Here is a 25875-nt window from a genome sequence, read left to right as displayed (position 1 = left end):
ATGTGGTGCAGAAATCCCAGTACTCTAAGGGGAGGCGTGATACACCGTGTCATAATGGCAGGCAGTGTATGAAGATGTTGTGCCATTGCCAATAACCTCTAAACCATGGACTCATCTTTCTATAAATTTTATGGTAGATCTTACACTGTCTCAGGGTCCTTCAATAGTACTTATGATAGTCAATTGATTCAGTAAAATGGCCCATTTCGTACCCTTAAACACTGTCTCCTGCTCTCCTGGATAAAATATTTGCCCGGAAGTATTTTGGTTAAATGGCATTCCCCAAGTTATAGTCTTTGATATAGGAATGCAATTTGTTACCAAGTTGTGGAGGGGATTTTGTGCGGAGATGGGGATCACTTTGGCACGTTCAACTGCACCATCAGTTTGTGGGTGATAAGTGAATTAATTAAACAATCAGTCTTTGGAACAGTATCTATGGTGCTTTCTGTCTGATCGGCAGGACAACTGGGCATACCTACTTCCTTGGGCTGAATTTGCACACAACAACTGTACTCATGACGTGTCAGACCTCAGTCCCTTCTTTGCTAATTATGACTTTCATCTTCCTGTTCTTGCAACATCCTTTCTTGATAAATGGATCCCAGGACTGGACTCCCATTTAGATACTTTGCAGAAGATATGGGGGCAGGTTCATGCCATCCTGCAAAAAAACGCTGTGCTCCAAAAATGCTTTGCTGATTGGCCTCCATTCTTTGCCCTATAGTGGTTTCTGTTAGATCCTTGTTTAGTGCTCCTAGAGATTCTCTTGTGATTTCCTGTGTTTGACCCCGGCTTTGTATTTGACTTGTGATTTCTGGTATTCTGACCCGGTTTTGTCTTGACTCTGAGTATTTCTGTAATCCTAACCTTGATTTATCTTGACCCTGTTTCTTGTTGTTTTAATACGTTAAGTCTGACCATTCTAAGGCTCAGTAATACATCTTTCGGATCCACCTTTTGTGGGTTCCCTCTTTCCTGCGTGTTGGGGTAAGACTCCAGTGATACAATTTCCACAATTTCTAGTTTAGTGAATGACCCCATATGTTCACTATACACTGTATAATGGTCCTATAGATAGCCCCATGTAGGACTGCATAACAGCTTGGCATCCTCCCCTCTCTGTTGTGTAGGGTTTTCGGAGGGACTTTTTCCCCAATGTTAACACAAATTTAATTTAAAATTTAAAGAAGTGTTACATTTTGATGACTTAGCTTAAATCTACAAAATTAGTAACGCAAGAAGTATTCCACATGATTTATAGTGCATAGCTCAGAATTTTTTTTATTTTTCTTTCGACAGCATAATTTGGACATAAATGTATTTACAGTTAAAGAAAGAACCATTTACAGATGTGTTTTCAAAAGTATTTTATATAATATTTTATATGATATTGCATAAAAGGATAATCAATTTTAGAAAAAAAAACTAAAAAAAAATAAACAAAAATAAACTATTACATTCATGTACAAATGCAAAGTGCAAAAGCCAAGTATTGAAAGAAACAATGTAGGTAAAGTGTTCCAAGCTGGGTTCTCTAAATTTTGTTGTGTCTAAACTCTTGCAAAGATTACCACATTATATTATGAGACAGTAAACAGATAAAATTATTCACAAGTAAGAGAAATAAGTATGAGAATTCAGACGAGGAACAAGCTTGAAAAGACCCTATTGTAGTTTGTGAGCGATTCAACGTTACTTTGGTGTCTTCTTCTTCTTTTTTTTCAAAGCACTTAGCCAGTTTAGAGAATGCCTGGAAAAAAAATTACAAATATCAATGTCACTGTCATGCCAAAAGCATGAGTTGGTGTTTGATGTGTGTTGATATATGTTGAGTTTTTTTTTTTTTGTAAACCTTGGGATGACATTTATTGTGGTCTTTGATCTTGCACCAGGCCTAGACCATAAAACATCTACATAGCCATCACCAGAGCTGGACACAAGAAATTGCATAGAGTGGGCAATAAACTGCCAGACCAACCCCCTCTGATCCCCCACCCAGGGGTCTGCCCACTGAGAAACAACTAGCTTAGTTATATAATGACTATCCAGGGAGTTATTCATTTTTTTCTTTAGTCAGCAACTTCTAGGAGACCTATACCATCTAAGACACCCACAAGAATTCTATATGGGGTAAATACATGTAAGGAATTTCTTGTGTTTTCTTCTATTTTATTTTATGTACTGTTTTGCAATTTGTTATCTGTATGTCATTTATTTCTGTATTTTGTATCTTTTTTTATCTTTTTTATCAGATTAAATGTTTACTTAATTAGCATGTGTCTCTGTTCTCTATGAGCTTCACTCTCCAGAGGAAAGTTCAGGTAAACACGTTACCAAAAAGGGTTAATTATATGTGTTTGATCAGTAAAAGTAGAACTGTGATTCTATAATTCTCCTGTGTGTGGGGTAACCTAAGATGCCCGGGTTTAAAGTCTTGGTGGTGGCAGTAAAGTGTGTACTAGGGGGTTAGTGTAGAAGTGATTGCAGGGGTTAATTGAGTGGTTTCTGGGACTAGCAACAGGTAACCTGGTGTCATTAACCCTGTCACTTCCACACTCTCCTCACTGTCTTGGCTGGGCCTATAGCCCACGCTCGTGAAAGTCACACTAGAGAATATCATTGGTTCTGACATCATTACAAACTCACTACTAATACAGACCTATACTAGTATTAGTAGTATTAGATGCATATACATTTGGCAACTATGAGAGTGACACACTAAACAGAGATATAGTAGTGTGATATTTTTCAGTTTACTGATATCTAGTCATGGTCAACACTGTAGTAAATCTCTTAAAACTACTTTGGTGTTGCGACTCTATTTCTTTTTTGTTATGGACTTAGGGAGACTCTACTACTCTACATGCTACATATGACATCTTCATGGACTTGCAGAGCTCCTTATCATAGCTTTGTGCGCTGGGCAAATTATTTGTAGATATTTGCATGCTATGGCATTTGTAGGCATAGTCATTTTTTTTGTTTTATTTTTATTGTATGCATTCATCTGCTTTCATCACCCCTTTGGTGAGTGATATTGTATTGTGTTTTCATGTTGGATTGGATATCTGCTCCCATTCACTTTTATATTTTATGAATTGTATTGTTGTGTTACTGTAACTGTACTGGAGTCTTCTAGATGACTAGTCTTTAGTAGTTTACTGGAAGAACGATTGCACAATTTAGATGATACCTGCATAGCAGAAGGCTTATGCCAAGGATCTGGGGTAAGGAGGCTCAAGATTGTTATTCCTGTCTTAGAAATAGGGAACTAGAGGTTTTTCAGTATCATTATTTTTCTAAACCGTATTAACCCTTAACTGGGAACCCTTAAGAAGGAAAATTCTGCTCTCTGTCTCATTAGAGATTTTGCCTTTTTAGCTGAAAATAGCAAGGTGAACAGATTGCGTAAGAGTTTTTTGCTTTGATGTGGCAGGTGAGATTACACTTTAATGTCCATTGGAATGATACTAAAAAAAAAACTCTGGTTATTTAAATGTGAATATGGATTTGAAGTAGTGCGCAAGTAACTTTTTTCTTTGGATTTCATTGTATGTGTTTCGGCTGACATGTACTATAGTCATTGCTGCTGCCCAGGAGTAGTGGAAATATGAGAGCAGGGTTTTATTTTTGTATGTTAGTGAGGGGGAACGACAGCTACCCAGGCGATAGATTGGCCACATTGGGGAATATACCAATTAGTCCATAAGGTATAAGGCAACACCTTACTATGAAGAACTGCTTAAAGTCCAATATCCATGTCAGGGCCAGTCATCCAATATTGACACATGTCTGTTATTAGCTCACTTATCTTCTTGCAATTTTAGTGGGGTGAAAACCATAATTTCCACACCACCACCACCACAAATCGCTTAAAACCTTGCAGGTGTTTTGTACGGTTTTCTCTTGCCACATACCTCTCAACCAGACAAATTTTCAGCATTAATTAGAACACAGACATTGGAAATGAAATACAGAAGATAGTTAGCTCCAAATCAAGGGAGTCAAACCACTTTACTATATCTACCTCCTGCATAAAAAAATCAATATAGGATAATAAACTTTATTTCACTAAGATATACACTGCTCCAAAAAAATAAAGGGAACACTTAAACAACACAATGTAACTCCAAGTCAATCACACTTCTGTGAAAACAAAATGTCCACTGAGGAAGCAACACTGAGTGACAATCAATTTCACATGCTGTTGTGCAAATGGGATAGACAACAGGTGGAAATTATAGGCAATTAGCAAGACACCCCCAATAAAGGAGTGGTTCTGCAGGTGGTGACCAAAGACCACTTCTCAGTATGCTTCCTGGTTGATGTTTTGGTCACTTTTGAATGCTGACGATGCTTTCACTCTAGTGGTAGCATGAGACGGAGTCTACAACCAACACAAGTGGCTCAGGTAGTGCAGCTCATCCAGGATGGTACATCAATGCGAGCTGTGGCAATAAGGTTTGCTGTGTCTGTCAGTGTAGTGTCCAGAGCATGGAGGCGCTACCAGGAGACAGGCCAGTACATCAGGAGACTTGGAGGAGGCCGTAGGAGGGCAACAACCCAGCAGCAGGACCGCTACCTCTGCCTTTGTGCAAGGAGGAACAGGAGGAGCACTACCAGAGCCCTGCAAAATGACCTCCAGCAGGCCACAAATGTGCATGTGTCTGCTCAAACGGTCAGAAACAGACTCCATGAGGGTGGTATGAGGGCCCAATGTCCACAGGCGGGGGTTGTGCTTACAGCCCAACACCGTGCAGGACGTTTGGCATTTGCCAGAGAACACTGTGGCGAAAGTAACCTTGCCACTGGTTTTTGGAGGGGCCTGTTTGCCAGCCTCCTGCCCTGTGACTATGGCCCTGGGATGTATTGCCCTTCTATGAACTGATTTGGGCGTATTGTATTTTATTATGCTGCTGCTGGCCCTTTAAGAACCATCTGGGGACATACTGTGGAGTTACTGGGTTGCCACCATTTCATGTATCAGAGGCACATGGTGAGAACAATGGATAAAGCACATGGTGAGAACAATGGATGGCGGCCATTTTAACTCACAGACACTGTTTGGACTTTTCTACACGGTGCCATCTCGCCGGTATTTGGTGTGCAATAGTTTTAAACTATACAACAGGGGACACATTATACAGTAATTATTTTTCATATAGCCTGTATATGTTCTGCGTAATCTGCATTAAACTGTATCTTCCAAACTACTGAACGGATCTGGGTGAGTTTTGGATATGTGGTTCACCCAGATCCCCCGGTTCCGAGGATATATATATTTATGGGGTTATTGCATGTTTTGGGGTCCCTGTGATATGTTTTATTATACTATATTTCTCTGCCTGTGATAATTATATTAACCATTGTGTTCAGTAATCATATCACAGGCAGAGGGGAGGATTTTGTGTGGGAGTGTCTGTGTGTATTGTACGGGTTGATTGGTTGTATTTCAAAACCCTGTAGGCAGTACTATGTTTGTGGATTGTGAATAAAAGAAGCTGTATGTACCAGTACACCTTCTTCACCCTCAATCTAGAGTCCTGTCTCTTATTGGGAGAATTGCTATATCACTACAAGGGATTGCTATGCTCTAGTCCAGGTATGGGAGGAGATCCCTCAGGAGACCATCCGCCACCTCATCAGGAGCATACACAGGTGTTGTAGGGAGGTCATACAGGCACGTGGAGGCCACACACACTACTGAGCCTCATTTTGACTTGTTTTAAGGACATTACTTCAAAGTTGTATCAGCCTGTAGTGTCTTTTTCCACTTAATTTTGAGTGTGACTCCAAATCCAGACCTCCATGCAGACCTCCATGCAGGGACGTATTAGCCGCGAGGCAAACATAGCATTTGCCTTGGGCGGCATTTTCCAGGGGGCGGCAAAAACAGCCGCCCCCAAATCCCCAGGGCAAATGTCTTGTTAGCCTGGCGGCTAACATACCAGGCAGGCGGGCGGCTAAGTACAAATATTATGTCATATTCTGGCTCCCAGCATCACTCTGCAGGCTGGGCGCGAGGAAGCTGAGCAGAGAGCTCAGGGGAAAGTGCTCCCTCGCCAGCGCCGCCCGCTCACCCAGCAGCCACTGGACCCCCAGGGAGAGGAAGAATCCCCCCCTCCAGCATTCCCAAAGGTAAGGAGGCTGGGGGGGTTGAATTAAAAAAAAAAAAAAAAAAGGGAGTATGTTAGTGTGTGTGTGTGTTAGTGTGTGTGTTAGTTACATAGCTGAAAAGAGACTTGCGTCTATAAAGTTCAGCCTTCCTCACATATGATTTTGCGGTTGATCCATAAGAAGGCAAAAAACCCAGTCTGAAGCGCTTCCAATTTTGCAACAAACTATGAAAAGAATTCCTTCTTGACCCCAAAATAGCAGTCAGATGTCTCCTTGGATCAAGCAGCTGTTAGCCCACTAATTAGAAATTATATCCCTGTATGTTATGTTTTTGCAAGTATTTATCCAATTGCAGTTTAAACATCTGTATAGACTCTGACAAAACCACCTCTTCAGGCAAAGAATTCCATATCCTTATTGCTCTTACTGTAAATAAAACCTTTTCTTTGCCTTAAATGAAATCTCCTTTCTTCAAGCCTAAATGTGTGACCTTGTGTCCTATGTGTAGCCCTGTTTATGAATAGATTTCCAGATAATGGTTTGTACTGGCCTCGAATATATTTGTATAATGTTATCATATACCCTCTCAGGCGCTGTTTTTCCAAACTGAAGAGATTTAAATTTTTTAACCTTTCTTCATAACTAAAATGCTCCATTCCTTTTATCAATTTTGCAGCTCGTCTCTGCACTTTTTCTAGTGCCATGATATCTTTCTTTAGAACAGGTGCCAAAAATTGCACAGCATATTCAAGGTGTGGTCTTACCAGCTATTTATAAAGAGGCAAAATTATATTTTCATCTCGAGAATTTATGCCCCTATTTATACATGACAAAACCTTACTGGCCTTAGCAACTGCAGATTGACATTGCATATTGCTGCCTAATTTGTGGTATATAACAATTCCCAAATCCTTCTTGTGTGTGGTTATCCCTAGTTCAATACCATTTAGGGTGTAAATTGCTTGTGCATTCTTAACCCCGAAGTGCATAACTTTGCATTTCTCTACGTTAAATTGAATCTGCCATTTTAGTGCCCAGTCCCCCAATCTATCCAAATCCCTCTGCAGCAAGGCAATATCCTGCTCACATTGTATTACTTTACAAAGTTTTGTATCATCTGCAAACACTGATACATGGCTTTCAATGCCCATTTCAAGATCATTTATAAATATGTTAAATAGAAGCGGTCCCAAAACAGAATCCTGAGGGACACCACTTACCACTTTTGTCCAGCTTGAAAATTTACCATTAATGACAACTCGTTGTACTCTATCCTTAAGCCAATGTTCTACCCAAGAACAAGAATATTGATCTAGACCAATTTCTTTTAGTTTGAAGACTAACCTATTGTGAGGAACCGTACCAAATGCCTTGGCAAAATCCAAGTAGATCACATCCACTGCAACACCCTGATCTATACTTCTACATACTTCTGCGTAGAATGCAATTAGGTTAGTTTGATATGACCTATGTTTCATAAAACCCTGCTGATTATTGCTAATAACACAATTCTTCACAATGAATTCCTGAATATTATCCCTTAATAGCCGTTCAAATAACTTCCCAGTCACAGAAGTTAAGCTCACAGGTCTATAAGTTCCAGGCAAGGATTTTGAACCATTTTAAATATAGGAACAACACCTGCCTTCCTCCAATCCTCCGGTACAATACCTGAAACAAAAGAATCTTGACAAATTAAATACAGAGGTTCACTTATTTCCCCACTTTTAAGTTATCTGCAAGTTTGTTGCAGCAATCATTTGCTTATCTCTTGCCATAGGCAGCACAAAACCAGGATACACCACTGCCTCCATGGGTTGAAAAATGTGATTTCCATATTTTAATTTTTGTGTGATTTTGTTGTCAGCACATTCAAGTAAAGAACAAAGTATTTCAGAAGAATATTTAATTCATTCAGATCTAGGATGTGTTATTTTTGTGTTCCCTTTACTTTTTTTTGAGAAAACAATGAATCGTGCAAAAAAGAAAACACACAGTGATCAAAAGTGAACTAAAAAGACTGCCATAGTTATACCATAGATCAGGGTATTACAACTGTAAAATCCACTAGTATTAAATATGCTGACTACAAAAGTAGCAGCTTATATTAAGTGGTTACTGTTGTTATGTTACAAGTGTAAAGAGTAGCTAATTGTTTTCCCAAATGAGAAAAACACTGAGTTATCTGTGTTTAACGGGAAAGCAAAGAGAGAGTGGAATACAGGGAAATCTACGGTTAGATCAGAGAACGTGGTGTATAGAAAAATGTTCAGATATACTAAACAGGGCTGAAAGGTTAATATATGGATAGTTTCCAAATATCACCCAGTTTAAATCACTATGACAGAAGTATAATAAATAGGGGGGGATGGAGGTGGGTAGGGGGAATGAAGTAAGAGGTCAGTATACTTCCTCCAGTATAGAGTGTATACTTGAATGGAAGGAGATACAGGCAGTAAAGAATCAATAGTATACTTCAGACGCTCGCTCAATCAGTCTTCTGCTGGTTAAATGGTGTGCCTCTGTCAAAAAGAGCACATCTAGACAGGCAAAAGAGCGGTGTGAAATATTTTCAGTGAGGAGAAGAGGAGTCAATTGTATTTTATTCGTACTGACTAACTTGGTCAACACTGGTTAGTCTCACCTTTGCTGGAATTAGCTATGATAGGGTGGTCCAGCCCTCTGTTTGATAGGATAATAGTCCATAACAACTGTAACCAGTTAATACACGCTGCTACTTTTGTAGTGGGCATATTTAATACTAGTTGATTTTAAAGTGGTAATACCCTGATCTATGGTATAACTACAGAAGTCTTTTTAGTTCACTTTTGATCACCGTGTGTTTTTTGCACGATTTATTGCGTTATGTGTATATATATTATTGTGAAATTGTGAAGTTTATTATCCTACATTGATTTTTACGCAGGAGGTAGATATAGTGAAGTGGTTTGACTCCCTTGATTTGGAGCTATCTTCTCTATTTCATTTTCATTGTTCATTCCCCAGGGTTATGCCCTTAACTACCTCCGTAACCCTCAATATATACCTTGTTTAGATTCATCTAGCCTGGGGTTTCCGTTTCGCATACAATTTAGTTTTGGTTTCAATACCTGGGTTACTGAGTGGTACTGTATTTATTATTTGTAATGGCGGGTTTTTTATCTAATAAATTGGACAGCAATGTCTGGTGTAGGGATGCGAAAAGTGTGTTCTTTAATGAGCCACTCAATAAAAATCCAAACCTCCCCGACATTAATCAATCTTTCAATAAACTTCATAATCTGTATAAAAAAACAAATTAGAACCTGTTGGGAAATCTCGTCTTTGGAAAACTACATAAAAAACGACATGATCCCTCGGGGACTAAGGGTACGGAACATTCCCTCCTCCTACTCTGAAAATGCAGACTTCACTAAAGAGTGTGAGTCTGCGGCACGGACCTGCTCAAGGAGGTTTATGGAAATAATCTGTAAATTTGAACAAGAACAACTTAATGAAACAAATGTAAGCCTGGACGATGAGATTGGTAAAATTAGACAGTTTGAAGAGGATCCCAACTTCCGTATCTTGAATCTAGACTAAAACAGAATCTGGACAAATACCAAGAGTCAGTAAAAAACAGAAAACACCAAAAATGTATAAGAGACTCAAAAGACTACCAGACTGGAAATGTGTATAAATTTCACAACCGTCGTACTAGATGTACCTCTGAAAACAACCTGACTTCTGACTATTACTCTTCTGACACTAATTCAGGAAGCCATTCTAACCCCTCTAACCCTCTCGAATAGGTACCAACCCAAAGGTTATCCTTAAAAAAGGGGTGAATTTTTTAGCATTAGGCCATCAGGAAGAGTTCCTCAGCCAAAGAACAAGATACCAAACACGGTACCCCAGGGAAGGAGGAGGAGACAATATTAGCTAGAACTCTTCCATCTAGAACGATTAATCCTAAACCACAAGTACTTAACTTGGACCCTGTACCTCCTGTAACTTGGACCCTGATCACCTTAGTGTCCTAGAAAGGGGCCTTTTCTTTGTACCAACTTCGCCTTTTGATAAATTTGTATGGATTAAAGACCTACGTTTATTTGCACGCAAACTCGCTTTACACAAGTTCTACACGTTGCGCACAGAGAAGAAAGCAAGAGACCTGGGCCTCACATATAAAGACTACCAATGTATGACCACTCTCCTGTCCCTTCTAGATGAAAATGACTCAGAACTGTACAGAACTCAAACCTAAGAATCGCTATTCCCCTAATTTGGCTGCATTTTGGAACATTTAACTTTTTCTGGAAGCTGCCAAAAGTGAGATAGAGAAGATCAGCTTGAAGTCCCTTAAATTCCACCCTAACGATAACCTCTCTAGGAAGGAACAGTTGACCCTAAAATCACTCCAAGGAGATACTAACCTTATTGTGACAAACTGCCCTTTGCCACTGGCTTTTGGAGGAGCCTGATTGCCAGCCTCCTGTCTTAAGACACATTCATTTTTACTCAGGACGTAGATATAATGAAGTGGTTTGACTCCATCTTCTCTATTTCATTTCCATTGTTCATTCCCCCAGGTTATGCCCTTAACTACATCCGTAATACTCAATATTCTCCTTGTTTAGATTCATCTAACCTGGGGTTTCTGTTTTGCATAGAACACAGACATATTAATTTAATGCACATATTAAGGTGCTGTTTGACATGTCATTGGTTTTATATTAGACTAATATTCCACACATACCCCTCTTTCTCTGGTGAGGTGCAAGACTTTGGTGACAGATTTGGATCTTCTGGCTCCTTTTTGTCAGCTTCAGCATCTGCTTGCTTATTACGAGTCTTTAGACGACCCTTTTAGGAGAGATACAAATGGATGAAGAATGAAAAAGGAAAACTGTTCGGTGTATTTCTAGTTAGTTAACAAATTTGTGTATAGTGCTCTTATCCAAAGCACTGCACATAAAATAGCCATCATTACATTTTAATATGCTAACGAAAAAAAGACGTTATGATTACAATAGAATGGATTGATAATCACTCAAATAGATTGAATTACATCGGGAGGAGCAGAATATTCAGATAACGGGATTATTGGGAAGGGGGTGTGATCAGATCAGGTGGGCTGAGAGTAGCCTGTATAAGGAAGTGTTTTATATTCAGTGTAAGGAATGAGTTAAAGGGACATTGTTGGTATTGTAATCATTTCATCTTATTTAATCTCCCGTTTAGTGTTATTATTATTAGCATCTTTACAATCATAAAATGGGGATATTTGACTCTTAATTATAATATATTCTTTTACTAGCTACTAGGGGTAGAGTATTGCCAAGCTACTGATAAACCTAATGGCTATGGTGCAATTAGTTTTTTTTGTCAAACTGTTTTTGCGTATGGTCCCTGTGATGCCCCTGTAATAATGCTGATGATAGTGATGCACCCCCTACCCGATTGCAATAAGTACAAATAAATACGTTTTACTTACCTTTTTCCATCTTTCCTATGGGGACTTCCACATCACATGGCAGTGTTTTACTCAGTATGAGTAGAGGTAGATAATAAATAAACTTGCAATGTGTGTGTTACAGGGATAAAAATTTAGGACCACTGCACTCAGATCACTTCATTAAGATGAAGTAGTCTAGGTGACTATAATGTCCATTTTGCTATGAAAACTAGTGGTAGTTTAGAACAAGCAGAATGTTCACAGTGGTCACCATCTAGCTCTTATAGACAAATAACTCCTTACATACACCATACAGATTTTTGTAAATGTATACTATATTAACAAATTCAAACCATGCAAAATTATATTTAGTGTCAATGCCAAGAATAGCAAATATTTAAAATGATGCTTAAAATGTAAGCAAGGGCATAATAATTATAGGAGAAAATAGTTTGGAAAACAGGCATCACAGAGGGGATATTGTTGCATTGTATAAATATTTTCGGGGCCAATTTCCATTGTCTGGAAATCTATTCATAAACAGGACTATACAAAGGATACGAGGTCACGTGTTTACAAAAATGAAAGAATGAGACAGCGTTTAATTAACTTATAGGCAGCAACCTTAAAAGGAATCCCTCAAACCCTTTAAAATAAGACAAGTAAAAACAATAAAAAAGGCTGTGCCACAATCAGTAATAAAAAGTCCAGTAAAAAGGAAAAAAGTCCAAATATTTTATCCTTACAAATGGTCTTTGGTGGTGAGGTCTTCTACTCTTGTAGTGGATCCACTTTATATGAAAGATAAAAAGAGAGAAGGACAACCAATGGTGCAGTATGTCAAATTCAAATGTGGACGTAAAGGAGTAATAGTATTAAACTCACATTTGCCAGAGCTAATAACCAGCTCTGGGGTGAAGCGCATACAGCGGTTTAATCCCCGCTTATGGGATATAAATGGATTCCTCTCCGTCAATGTTGTCCAATTCTTGGATAAAAAGAGACAACCAATAGTGCTCACTGTATGGTCATATTAATAATATTAATAAAAGAATAAAAGAATGTACTTACAAGACAAGAGCAGACCAACTGCTCTTGTCTTGTAAGTACATTCTTTTATTCTTTTATTAATATGACCATACAGTGAGCACTATTGGTTGTCTCTTTCTATCCGAGAATTGGACAACATTGACGGAGAGGAATCCATTCTCTCTTTTTATCTTTCATATAAAGTGGATCCACTACAAGAGCAGAAGACCTCACCACCAAAGACCATTTGTAAGGATAAAATATTTGGACTTTTTTCCTTTTTACTGGACTTTTTATTACTGATTGTGGCGCAGCCTTTTTTATTAAGGTCACGTGTTTAGACTGAAAGAAAGGAGTCTAAGGCATGACATATGCATAGCTGCCTTTTCAGCATATGCGTTACCAACCCAAAAACCCCAAGGATGCTCAGACACCTTAATTTTGGGAAAATTATCACAGCTTTAATGATACAATAAAGCATGTATATTATAAAAAGGTCATTGTAAACATCCTTAAACATTGCATATCAACCCCAAATCCTTTAACAATTCTAAACTCTCTTAGAACTGGACAAACAACCTACACTCCAACCTAAACTGTCTATCCATCCCCTGCCGCTGTAACCAAATTGGAGATAGAACCATAAAAAAGGAGGGTGGGACAAAACAGCTAAGTGAGGATTAAATTAACATGGACCCTGATCTAAAATGACCACTATATATACTCCCATAGCCTAAACCCCACCCCCACTTTCTTTAGCCAAACACCCACACTAAACACCTCCTATGCCTGTCTCCTAGCCATGTCAAGGCCCATTCCACTTAGCAGAGCTGCTCCATGGGCTACATGACATATGCATAGTCGTCTTTTCAGCATATGCGTTGCCAACCCCAAGGATACTCAGACACCTTATTTTTGGGAAAATGATCACAGCTTTAATAAAACATATATATTATAAAAAGGTCATGACAACATTGCATATCAACCTCAAATTCTTTAACAATTCTACCCAAGACAATGACCCACATAAACAATCCATGATACCACATTCTAACATATAATTAATTAATAATATAACATATAACTACATAAACCATTGCCACCGGGGGCATGATTTACCATATTTCACAATGTAGGGGTGTATACCTGAGATACAACCTACACACACCAAGTTCGGAGCTACCCACGAGCTGGAACCAACCACCATATTCCACAATGTAGGGGTATACCAAGATACACCCTACACACACCAGTTTCGAAACTACCAACGAGCTCGAACCAACCAATATCCTTCCAAACCTAACTCTTCTTAGTGAACTAAACTCTCTTAGAATGACCTACACCCCAACTTGTCTATCCATCCCCCGCCACAGCTCAAAGTTTGACTTCTCGAACTACTTGAGCGCCCCCACCAAACAATGCCCGTAGCAACCCTTCCTGAAACTCTAGCAACAAAATTCACACTGTCTGAAAGATTCACTCCATGCTACCAATAATAACCTGAAAGCTGAGCTTCAGACTCCCTGTGCCGAACGACTACCCCCACCTGTCTAGCATACGTAGCCAGCAACTTAGTTACCTTCCTCTCTACCACTGCCCAGGTATCCCTGACATGATGCCACTGGAACCGTGGGACCATCTCAGACCACGTCAGGGATTCCCTGCCTCAGCTCGTCCAAATCCCTTTTTGCAGCCCAGTAGAGAAATCCCTTTGTGAAACCAGACCCAAGTCATACTCCCCCTGCATGAATCAAAACTACATTAGGCACTTGCCCAGACACTAATCCTCCTGAAAAACTCAAAACAAACCTATTGCCAACTGGTCCCCCTTGAACCAAGCACACGAGTTTCACCAATAAGCTCAGATAGCCCAGCTGCATGTCATGACGACGAACTGCAGCTCTCCTACGTGCCCAATACACATACGAGTTTTCCAGCAACCAAGCAGTCCACCTACGGGAGAATAACATGTTAATAATTAACAGAAATAATCACCCCCCAACCAATACCTAAACTAAATGGCTGGGCCTCACACATGACTTGAATCTTACCGATTCCCATCAACCCATCCTGTTTGTGCCGGATCATCCCCTAGACCCAGCCTATATGCCTCCATCGCAGCTCCAATCCTGAACGAATGTGTACTGAACTGCAACAGAACCAAACCCATGCGCCCCAAGGCCAACCCAAAGACCTTATGGAACTGTAATTTCAACAATGAAGAACCATTGGCAGCCAACAAAAATAAACCGCATGTCCCACACGGACTGACTGAAAAGCTAACATATATTACACCGGGCATGCCACCAACTCCAGTTCAGAAACGTGGAACTGCAGAACCGTTTCCAATGTCAGTTACGGACCGGTGGAAACATCCCGATACTGCCAATCACCACATCATAAACCATAATCACCCGAACGGTTGCCGCTGAACGACTCACTAATCCGAAATGCCCCAGCTAGAGCCCAACTAAACGCCACCGAAAACCACACAACTCCGTACCCTGAAAAAAAAGCACCAAGAAGTGCACACAGCAAACCTTTGCACGACTCTTGCAACCACCTCCCTCTCCGAAATCCTTTAATAGCCTGATCCACAAGGGAAGGTTTAGTCAACTCCTCCCCACCTTTAAGCTTAAACAGAAAAACACAAGTCTTCATTATGCACAATCTCAAATGGTGACACCCTATGAACAAGAAGAGACAAAGGAACAACAACAAAGTGTTGCCTCTGCACCGTCCCGGTTGTTCTAAATCATAACGTAGGCCGTCCAAGCTGGACGTTGCCAACGACCCCCTTATGAGTCCGTCAAACAAGATGACCCAATCTACCACACATCTCCGGCCATAGCACCTCCCAAAACCGCTTCTCCGGAACAAAAGAAAGTGAAGCAGCTACTACATTCCATAACCCGGGCACCTGATGCGCACGGAACACAACCTGAAACTGCCAGCAAAAATAACAGATGCAGCTAAACCATTAACAGCCTCAACCTCAGACACGTCACCGGTAAAGAATATAACCTTTCAAGGGACCACCCAAAGCCAATGCCACCACCAATGGAAAATTCCCGAACGACATAATGCGAAAAAGTGAGTTGGACATCCACTTATCCGGCCACGTTCCCACACCCCACTGGCCAACGAAATATGCCCCAAACTCCATAATCAGCTCAACCCTATCCGTGAATTTTCCAAAGTACACACATGAGACGGAATACTCCATCGGCAGACATATAGCAACAAAATATTGTCCCTCAACAACAGCCCAGCAATTGGTGACAATCTGTATGAATGAGCACCCCACTTGCACTGGACTTTGTTGAAAATCCAGCAAAACCCTTTTATGTGAATGGTCGACGAGGTGAAAGATGATCCCACACAGCCCCCCAACTGAAAGGGGGACACTCTCAGAGCCATCATAAGTTTCATCCAAAGCGGCATGTTCATTCGATCCCACCGCATCCTGGGATTGACCCACAGCCACTGCCTAAACCGTTTGTCCTAGGGCCACCACACCAAGCCCCCTGTATGTGTGATACACCTCCCAAACACCACGCAGATAGCAAATTATTTGAGAACAATAATACGGGGATTTTCCCCCCATAACGCTGGCCAGGATACAGAAAGCCCAAAGCCAATTTTCCAATGACTTTGGGATCTTTTGATACCGTCTCATCTTCTCCTCTTCCTCCTTCTTACCTTCCTTCTTGCCACCATCTTTAAGATCAATGTACTCCAACAGGAGAAGCAAAAATTCACCTTTCCAAATTCTCTCCTTCACTTCATGATTAAGGTGACAGCCTGCCAAGGAAACATACACGTTTTGGCATACCATCTCCAGGACACCCTCATCGCTCCACCCGCTCACTCCCCAATTCCGGCGTCCATGAGGTCACCAACAGCGCAATCATATTACTGGTAACCATTTTGCCTCCCACACTCCCCCCCCGATTACTGGAATCCAAACCGGTCCCTTTCCTTGCCCCTTAGAGCTAGGCACCCAAACCCAACTAAAATCCACACTCTTACCCTCACCTACACACCAAGACTCTAAAATGACTCTAAACCATCAACAGATCCCCAGAATTATGAATTTCTACAAATTCGTCCTTCAATATCCGCTCTTTCACCTTGGGCTTCAAGTGGCAGCCCAATGGACCCACGAATGAAACATGGACATTCTGACGAGCGGCATCAGAAATTTCCCCCAATAGCAATGCCCACTCCGCTACCACTTCTGTGGCAACCGACCCGGATGATGCCATGACCATCTCACCCGCAGTGCTAACAGACCCCACTGATGTCCCCTTTTGAGCCTTTTTGAGCCCCTACCTGTGGCAACCCCTGAACCCACTCCTGACTAAATTAATCCTTCCTCCCCGTACTCGCGCACCATGAATCAATAAAAGCTTTTAAACCCTCCATCAAGTCTCCTGAGTGTGGTGCAAGATGGGACTCACCATCCGAACCCCATATAGCTGATGGATCTGGGGTGGCCTTCTTAACTCCGCCATCTACGAACCCTGGCGAAGCCGTAGCAAATCTTGATCTGGCGTCCTGAGGCCCTATCCGCCCCTTAACTGCACGATCAGGCGTCCTATGAAAAGAAGACCACATCCTGGGTAGGCCGTCACCAGAACTTCCAGCCCCCCTGACCTCACCCAGAGAGCCTAGCCTTGACCTGCCAATCCTGCATCTGACGTCCTTACCTTTGCGGCCGTAGTCAGCCTGTGAAGAGCCCTGCGCCCGACTGACCAGGGAGCCTCCACCAATGGACCTAGAAGCACTCCTCCTGGGACTTAAACCCCTAACCAGTGAGCTGTAGTGCCTCCCATCCTGGCTAGGTAAGCCGTAATGCACTCTCTCCTGGCTACCGTCAGGGGATCCCCTGCTGTTGCTACGCTGCCTGCTCCGTCGATGGCTCCTGGAGCGATGGCGCGATCCCTGCCCGCCAGAGGAACCTGAGGACCTGGAATCCCTATCCTGAATGCGGCATGTCCTGCCCACGCATGGAAGGTCACACACAGGGCGTCTCGCACCATCCCAAGTCATAGGGGGCACCTTGCTGTGGCTGTTGGTTACATCCCTGCCTGCCACCATAGTCTCATGCTGGGCACGCCGCACCAGTACATGTAGCCGCCGCGCTCTGGGAGGAGATGCATGGGACCTCATACTCCTGCCATTTCCTACTGGCTGCCTGAGACTCATCCTCACATACCCTGGAGCCTCCCAAGGGTGCTATGCTGTCTCCGCTGGCCAAGCCCCTTGTGGCTGCAGCACCCCAATCAGATCCTGGCTGAGTAAGGGCCCCCCCCAACCGTCCCCCTTCTGGACCCCAAGAGGACCACTGTTAGGCCCAGAGGCCGACTCACCCAGCACTCCTGAGCCTGCATCCTGCTGCTCAACCATCCTGGCAGCGCCCCCTGGGATACTGTGGGCCTGCCGCAGACGAACTCCACGCTGTCCTGCCAATCGCCATCAGGTGTAGCGTCACACTGTCGTGGCCATGCGCATCAGTACCTGGCCACCTCCTGCGGCCGCAATGGAACTGACACCTTCCAAAATCACCTCCATATCACAATCTGCAATCATATCTCCTGGCTTCTGCATGCATGCCTTTTATATGTGACATTCCTTTTAGGTATGCAATATTCTTCAAATTTATCCATTATTGATATTTATTTTAGATTATATCCTTCTGAAAACAGTTATTGTACACTTCCAGTGCTTTTTCACCCACTACATGCAGGAATAATGAGGATTTAATTTTCTCACTTTTTCTGTCAGCATCAATTGCAGAGAGATATAATTTAAATCTTTGTTGAAATCTCCTCCAATTTTCAGCAACATTCCCAGTTAACTGAAGTTTTTGTGGTGGTTGCAGAGCTACCATGTTGTCCTACCTTGATTTTTGCAGTTTTTATTCAGCTCTCAGCAACATGGCAGCTTGTTGGAAATCTCTTCAGCAGACTTTCAGCACACCAAACTCTGGAGTAATATCTCCCTTCAACCCCGCACTTCAGACACCATGTTGTGTTTTATGTGGTTCTTGCAGAATAATCAATGCTGACACTCACTTCATTTGAACAGCATTACTTCCACAAGTAACAAAACAGCTAAGTGAGGATGAAATTAAGATGGCCCTTGATCTAAAATGGCCACTATATAGTCCCATAGCCAAAACCCCACCCCCACTTTCTCTAGCCAAACCCCCACACTAAACACCTCTTATGCCTGTCGCGGCCATGTCAAAGCCCATTCCACTTAGCTGCGCTGCTCCATGGGCTACAAAGTAAAGGGGTTTTGTTTTTTTTTATTTACAGTAAGTATAAGGATGTGGATTTCTCTGCCTGAAGAGGAAGTCTTATCAGTCTATACAGATGTTTAAACCGCAATTGGATAAATATACTATTTTTATTTAGTGGGGTAATAGATTCTTGATCCATGGAGATATCTTACTACCATTGCAAGACCAAGATGGAATTTTATTCCTAGTTTGTTGCAAAAATTGATCCACTTTAACCCCTTAAGACCGCAGGACGTACTATGCCGTCCTTATTTGGGCGGCTCTAAACGCCGCAGGACGGCATAGTACGTCCTGGGCGGTCTTACCCCCCACGTGGCCGGCGGCACATGGCCGCTGCAGATCGCGGTCGGGGGGCATGCCTGGCCCCCCAGGCAGCCCCCCTGTGCCTGGGGACCGCGGTCTGCAGCTTCCGATCGCAGTGACAGGCTGTCACTGCGATCGGTATTTACCATGTGTCAGCCGATTTTAAAATCGGCTGACACATGGAGCCGCGGCATTTTCAATCTGCAGATCGCGGTCGGGGGACATGCCTGGCCCCCCAGGCAGTCCCCCTGCGGTCAGTGACCGCGATCTGCAGAGTCTGATCGCAGTGCGAGGCTGTCACTGCGATCTGAATGCAGAGACAGCCTCTCCCTGCGATCTGATCGCAGTGACAGCCTGTCACTGCGATCAGAGTTACTATGGGTCAGCCTATTGGCTGACCCATAATAACTGCAGGCAGGATCCCCCTGCAGATCACGGTGGGGGGCATGCCTGGCCACCCAGGCACTCCCCCTGTGGCCAATTACCGTGATCTGCAGGAGGTGATCACAGTGACAGCCTGTCACTGTGATCACTGATCCGGTGTGTCAGCCAGTAATGTAAAATCACTGGCTGACACTGTCTCTGCCCCTCTGCTCCCCTCTTAACCCCTTAATGTTACAAAATAAAATAAATTACAGTTACACATCAAATATACTTAGATCATTTATATATATATATATATATATATATATATATATATATATATATATTATATATATGATCTAAGTATATATATATATATATATATATATATATATATATATATATATATATATATAGACACACACATTTACACATACACTAAGTGTATTTTAATATTTATATATATAATTATATATATATTAATATCAAAATACACGTAGAAGGATATTGATTAAATATATACATAATTATAATTATATATATATATATATTTTATAATAAAAAAATATAAATACGTTAAAAAAATAAATTAAGAAATTAAAAAAATAATTAAAAATATATATGTGTGTAATTTCGTTCTAACTGTATTTTGATATTAATATATCTATTGATATAAAATACACGTAGAACGAAATAATATATATATATGTATATACCTAAGTATATACGTATATATCACTATATGTATACCTATATATAAATAAAAATAATTGTAAAAAAATTATATACATATATATATATATATATATATATATCCACACAAGTGTATATATAATAATTTTACATATATATTTATGTAATAATTTTACATAATTAGGTATCCTAATTAATTACAATTAGCGGGACCTGCCTAACAACCCAGGCCGAAAGTATAGGGAATTTAATTTGCTAGCACTATATTTAACCCTATAACTTTCCAAGACACTATAAAACCTGTACATGGGGGGTACTGTTTTACTCGGGAGACATCGCTGAACACAAATATTTGTGTTTCAAAACCGTAAAATGTATTACAACAATGATATCGTCAGGGAAAGTGAAATTTATTGCATTTTTCGCACACAAACGGCACTTACACTGACGATATTTTTGCTGTAATACTTTTTACTGTTTTGAAACACAAATATTTGTGTTCAGAAAAGTCTCCTGAGTATAACAGTACCCCTCATGTACAGGTTTTAGGGTGTTTTCAAAAGTTACAGAGTCAAACATAAGGCTTGCGTTTCAGTTTTTTTCACAATTAAATTCGCCAGATTGGTTACGTTGGCTTTGAGACCGTATAGTAGCCCAGAAATAAGAATTACCTCCATAATGGCATACCATTTGCAAAAGTAGACAACCCAAGGTATTGCAAATGGGGTATGTTCAGTCTTTTTTAGTAGCCACTTAGTCACAAACACTGGCCAAAAATGGCTTTCAAATTAGTTTTTTGCATTTTTCACACACAAACAAATATTAACGTTAACTTTGGCTAGTGTTTGTGACCAAGTGGCTACTAAAAAAGACTGGACATACCCCATTTGCAATACCTTGGGTTGTCTACTTTTGCAAATGGTATGCCATCATGGGGGTAATTCTCATTCCTGGGCTACCATATGCTCTCAAAGGCAACGTAACCAAACTGGCAAATTTCAATGTGAAAAAACTGAAAAGTGTAACATGCTTTATTTGACCCTGCAACTTCCCAAAACACCATAAAACCTGTACATAGGGGGTACTGTTTTACACGTGAGACATCGCTGAATACAAATATGTGTATTTTATTGCAGTAAAAGCAAACAGTATTATGACATTCACAGTTAGAATGTCACATAGAACTAAGAAAATTTTAAAAAAAATCTTATTTTCTCTCATTTTTTTATATTGTATTAATATTAAGTTATGTTCCATACCTAAATATTTGATGTTAAATGAAAGCCCTGTGTCCCCTGAATAAAATGATATATAATAAGTGTGGGTGCATTTAATATGAAAGAGGTGAATTACGGTTGGACAGACATATAGCGCAAATGCCAGGTTTTGTTTACGTTTTTTTGGGATCACAACTTGTACATTTGGCTGCGGTCTTAAGGGGTTAAACTGGGTTTGTTGCCTTCTTTTTGATAAACTACAAAAACAGGTATTAGAAAGGTTGAACTTAATGGACGTATGTCTCTTTACAGCTATGTACCTATGCGAAAATGTGTGTGGATTTTAGAGGGACACTATAGGCAAAGGCTCAACAGTGTATATTGCTGCCTAACACTAGGCCTGTAAAGGGTACAACATTTTGGTTCTTCTGAAGCACTTAGGCAGAAAAACATTTGTTTTTCCAATTGACAGAATTTAGTTTGTCACTGCTCATTATGTCTGATTTTCAGTTCTGAAAATTTTCAAAAGAGCCATTAGGACAACCACTACAGCAAGAAAACAGGGGACTATAACGGTGCTAACATGCAAAAATGGCTACAACATTTACACTGTAGGATGATTAGACAACAAACTGGATGTGAGGGAAATCTTTGCACTTCTCAGGGTGGAAGGGGTGAGTGCGTGGGTGGTCAATTGCCATGTGTCCACTAAGGAAAATAATTGACCGTCCCTTAGTGTGGAAAAAACAGTGCTCTATTGTCAGCTTTTCCCAAATGCATCTGTGGAGGTAACAGGGACAAGACTCTGTCAGGCACCTTTTTAGGAAGGAGAGCAATAGGATAACCATCAGCACCACCATATATTATACTTATATTTTCTACAAAGAGTTTAAAAAGACCTGCCACCCTCAGTGTATGCAGGGTTCACTTGTGCAGTAAGCAGCCATACAATTTGTATATTACTTTTTTTTTGTAATATATATTTATTAAATACCCTTTTTTTTTAAAAAAAAAAAACCAAAACATAAACACAGTTTGTCATCATATATTATCAGTATAAAATTCCATATAAAGTTCACGGATGATTTACATAAAACATGCCAAAATTTTTATTTTGCAATAACAAACACATACTAAAGATTTACATAACCTCATTCTGTGTAAATAACTACGACTTAAGAGCCCATGAACAGAGGGGGACACCTGTTATGCTTTATTCTAAATTTCTATATGGGTGGTTTTTAGATGGAAGAGTATTCTATATCCTCAGGGTGCACTCCCAGTGATGTATCTACCGCGAGGCAAACAAGGCATTTGCGGCAAAAAACACCGCTCCCAAATGCCCAGGCAAATACATTGTTTGCCTCGTTTTATGGGAGCCCAAGAGCTGGCTGGCTGGCCACCTTTGGGCTCCCCTGGGGCAGGCGGACAGTTGTTTCCCGGGCGGGTGGCGCGGGAGTACTTTCCCCTGAGCTCTCTCTGCTCTTTTAAAAAAATTATAATAGTCAGTGTTTGGGGGAAATGTGTGTGTTTGTCAGTGAATGTGAGGAAGTGAGTGAGTGTGTGTCAGTGAATGTGAGTATGTGTCAGTGAATGCGATTGAGTGAATGTGTGTCAGTGAATGTGAGTGAGTGTGTGTCAGGAATTTGAGTGAGTGTGTGTCAGTGAATGTAAATGTGTGTGTGTGTGTCAGTGAGTGTGTGTCAGTGACTGTGAGTGTGTGTGTGTGTCAGTAAATTTGAGTGGGCATGCTGACCACAATGGACATTTTTGCGGCCCGGTGAGCCGCAAGTACATGCTTAGTGAGTAGGCACCTGCTTTCTCCACATTGCAGGTGCCTACTCTGCTAAAATTTACCCGGCTGGGAGGAGAGGTTGTTGGAGGAGCTCAGTCTTCCTGCTCCTCGCTGCTCCCTCCCTCACGCGCGCCGTCTGTAGTGATGCCGGGTGCCGAAATATGACGTCATATTCCAGCACCCGGCATCAATAAACTGCTCGCGTGAGGGAACAGTGAGCAGCAGGAAGGAGATCTCCAGATAGAAGATCCCCACTGGACCCCAGGGATAAATACAATGATGTGAGAGTGTGCAAGAATGTGTAAATGTGTGTGTGTCTATCAGTCAGTGTGTGTGTGTCTGTCAGTGAATATGTGTTTCAGTGAATGTGTGTGTCTGTCTATCTGTGAGTGTTTGTGAGTGTGTGTGTCCAGTGAATGTGTGTATCTGAATGAGTGTGCTTGTCTGTCAGTAAGTGTATGCATCTGTCAAGTGAGTGTATGCGTCTGTCAGCATGTGTCTAAATAATTGTATGTGTGTCAGATTGTGTCAAATCAGTGAGTGTATGTGTGTGTATGTCAGTGTACCTGAGAGAGTGTGCTGGTCCGTAAGTGTGTATCTGTCAGTCAAAATGTCTGTTAGTTAACAGGAAGAGCTGTGGCCTTGGCAGTTTGGGGCGGTTACATTTAAATTAGGGGGAGTTCGAGATCTGTCATGCCTAGGGCAGCACAATTTTAAAATACACCACTGTGCACTCCCATTATATTTGTATAAAGATAAAAATGTGTTGCAGTGTTTGTAACTAAGTGGCTAGTAAAAATGACTGGACATACTCCGTTTGCAATACCTTGGGTTGTCTACTTTTGCAAATGGTATGTCATCATGGGGGTAATTCTTATTCCTGGGCTACCATACGGTCTCAAAAGGCAACATAACCAATCTGGCAAATTTTAATGTGAAAAAAATTAAATGCAAGCCTTATATTTGACTCTCTAACTTTCCAAAACACCATAAAACCGGTACATGTGGGGTACTGTTTTACTCAGGAGACTTTGCTGAACACAAATATTAGTGTTTCAAAATTGTAACTTGTATTACAACAATAATATCGTCAGTAAAAGTGTTGTTCATGGGGCGGCCATGCCAGCAGGCTGCTAGTCACAATAGCTCCAGGGGAACTCGACTACTAATGGGCAAAAACCCACCAAAATCAGCATGGAACCCCCTGGGAGTGTGAGATACCTGGTCCTGGAGTGTCCCGGTGCAGCTGGAGCACCTGAAAACGGGTGGACCAGGTCCTGGTGAGATGCTCCGGGGCTGGGGCCTACCCGGGAGGTGATTGGGGCGGACGGCCGCTGCCTCGATCACCATCCCGGTATCGACTGGAACAGCACCATCTGCGGGGTCCCTGGCCACATTCACCCCCCCTCTGGGCCGGTGGGGGTTATCCCGCCCCCCACCGGGTAGGCAACATCCTGGCAGAGCTTTTTGGGTGACTCAGCGCTGACAGCCACCAAGCGGCCCTGAAAAATGGCCGACGGAGATGCATCTGCCGACCGAAGACGATGGTGTGCTGAGAGAACTCCAATGGCACACGACCACCCAGGGTACATATATGCACGTTGGGGCAGCAGCGGAGACCCGCGGTTCTGCCGACTACCCACATCACAAGCAGACCCACCCAGCGCCTATCTAAACCGAGCGCGCCTCAACAGAGCTCCCTTATAAGGCTACACAGAGGCAGTGCCCAATCGACTACCCCAGAACAGCGGGGCCCACACCCGATCACTGCGACCTGCAAAGCATCACACTCATACCCGCGTACCAGCAGGGAAGGAAATTCCACAGAGATCCGCAGACACTCTGACCTGCAGGGGGTCCCAAGAACGTAAAGGACACAGAGGTGTTCTACGAGGACTCATTAAATGCCAGAAATAAGGACACTGCTTACCATCCTCTCTGACGCCGAAGCCAGGGCCGTCTTTAAGGAGGGGCAAAAGGGGCAGCTGCCCCAGGCCCAGTTACTCCTGGGGGCCCTAAGGCAGCTGCCCCATGGGCCCCCTGCAGCACCTGAGGTAATCAGGGGGGGTGGCTGACTACATGCTCACAGCTAGCCCCCGCACACACTGCCCTGTGATCCCTTTTCTTGTCCGTGGCATGCTGGGAGGAAGTGAGGTCAGATCGCCTCCTCCCAGTAAGAACAGATCACCTCCTCCTCAGTGCCGCTGGGGAGGAGGCACACACCACACGGAGGAGAATGCAAGCATTGTGGGGGAGAGGGACTGAGAAAGCTGATGGCAGACTCCCATCAGCCTTGTCCATCCAGCTCCCGCTGGACACCAGGGAAGCCACCTTTCTGTACCCAAAAGGTAAGGAGACAGGAGGGTGGCTAAATATGTTTTGTTTTGTGTTTTGCTTATTTCTGATATCACTTTTATTCATGTGTTGGTGTTTGTAATGTAACACATAGGGAATAAGTACATGTTAAAAATACTAGAAGAACCTGGCAGTTCCCTATTAAATATAAATGTAAAAAGTATTTATTTTAACATATTATTGCATCAAGTGTTATCAAAGGCTGTACACCATTTCCAAATGTCACTTTTGCCAAATTCTGGACCAGGGTATG

At 41.9% G+C, this 25875-nt stretch overlaps 1 protein-coding gene across 1 annotated transcript in view; it reads right to left on the bottom strand.

Moving 5' to 3' along the window:
• Positions 1 to 1367: 1367 nt before the first annotated feature.
• The window catches only part of TNKS1BP1 (tankyrase 1 binding protein 1), a 160928-nt gene continuing 136420 nt past the window's right edge, over positions 1368 to 25875 (bottom strand). The window contains exons 9-10 of the mRNA XM_063434935.1: positions 10859 to 10965; positions 1368 to 1753 (exon numbers count right to left, since the gene is read on the bottom strand). Coding sequence (XP_063291005.1) covers positions 1696 to 1753; positions 10859 to 10965 — 165 coding nt within the window. The 3' untranslated portion in view covers positions 1368 to 1695. The remainder of the gene's footprint in view (positions 1754 to 10858; positions 10966 to 25875) is intronic.

Source organism: Pelobates fuscus, chromosome 10 (assembly GCF_036172605.1).
Source record: "Pelobates fuscus isolate aPelFus1 chromosome 10, aPelFus1.pri, whole genome shotgun sequence".
NCBI lineage: Eukaryota > Metazoa > Chordata > Amphibia > Anura > Pelobatidae > Pelobates > Pelobates fuscus.
This window is presented reverse-complemented; position numbering and strand designations above follow the sequence as displayed.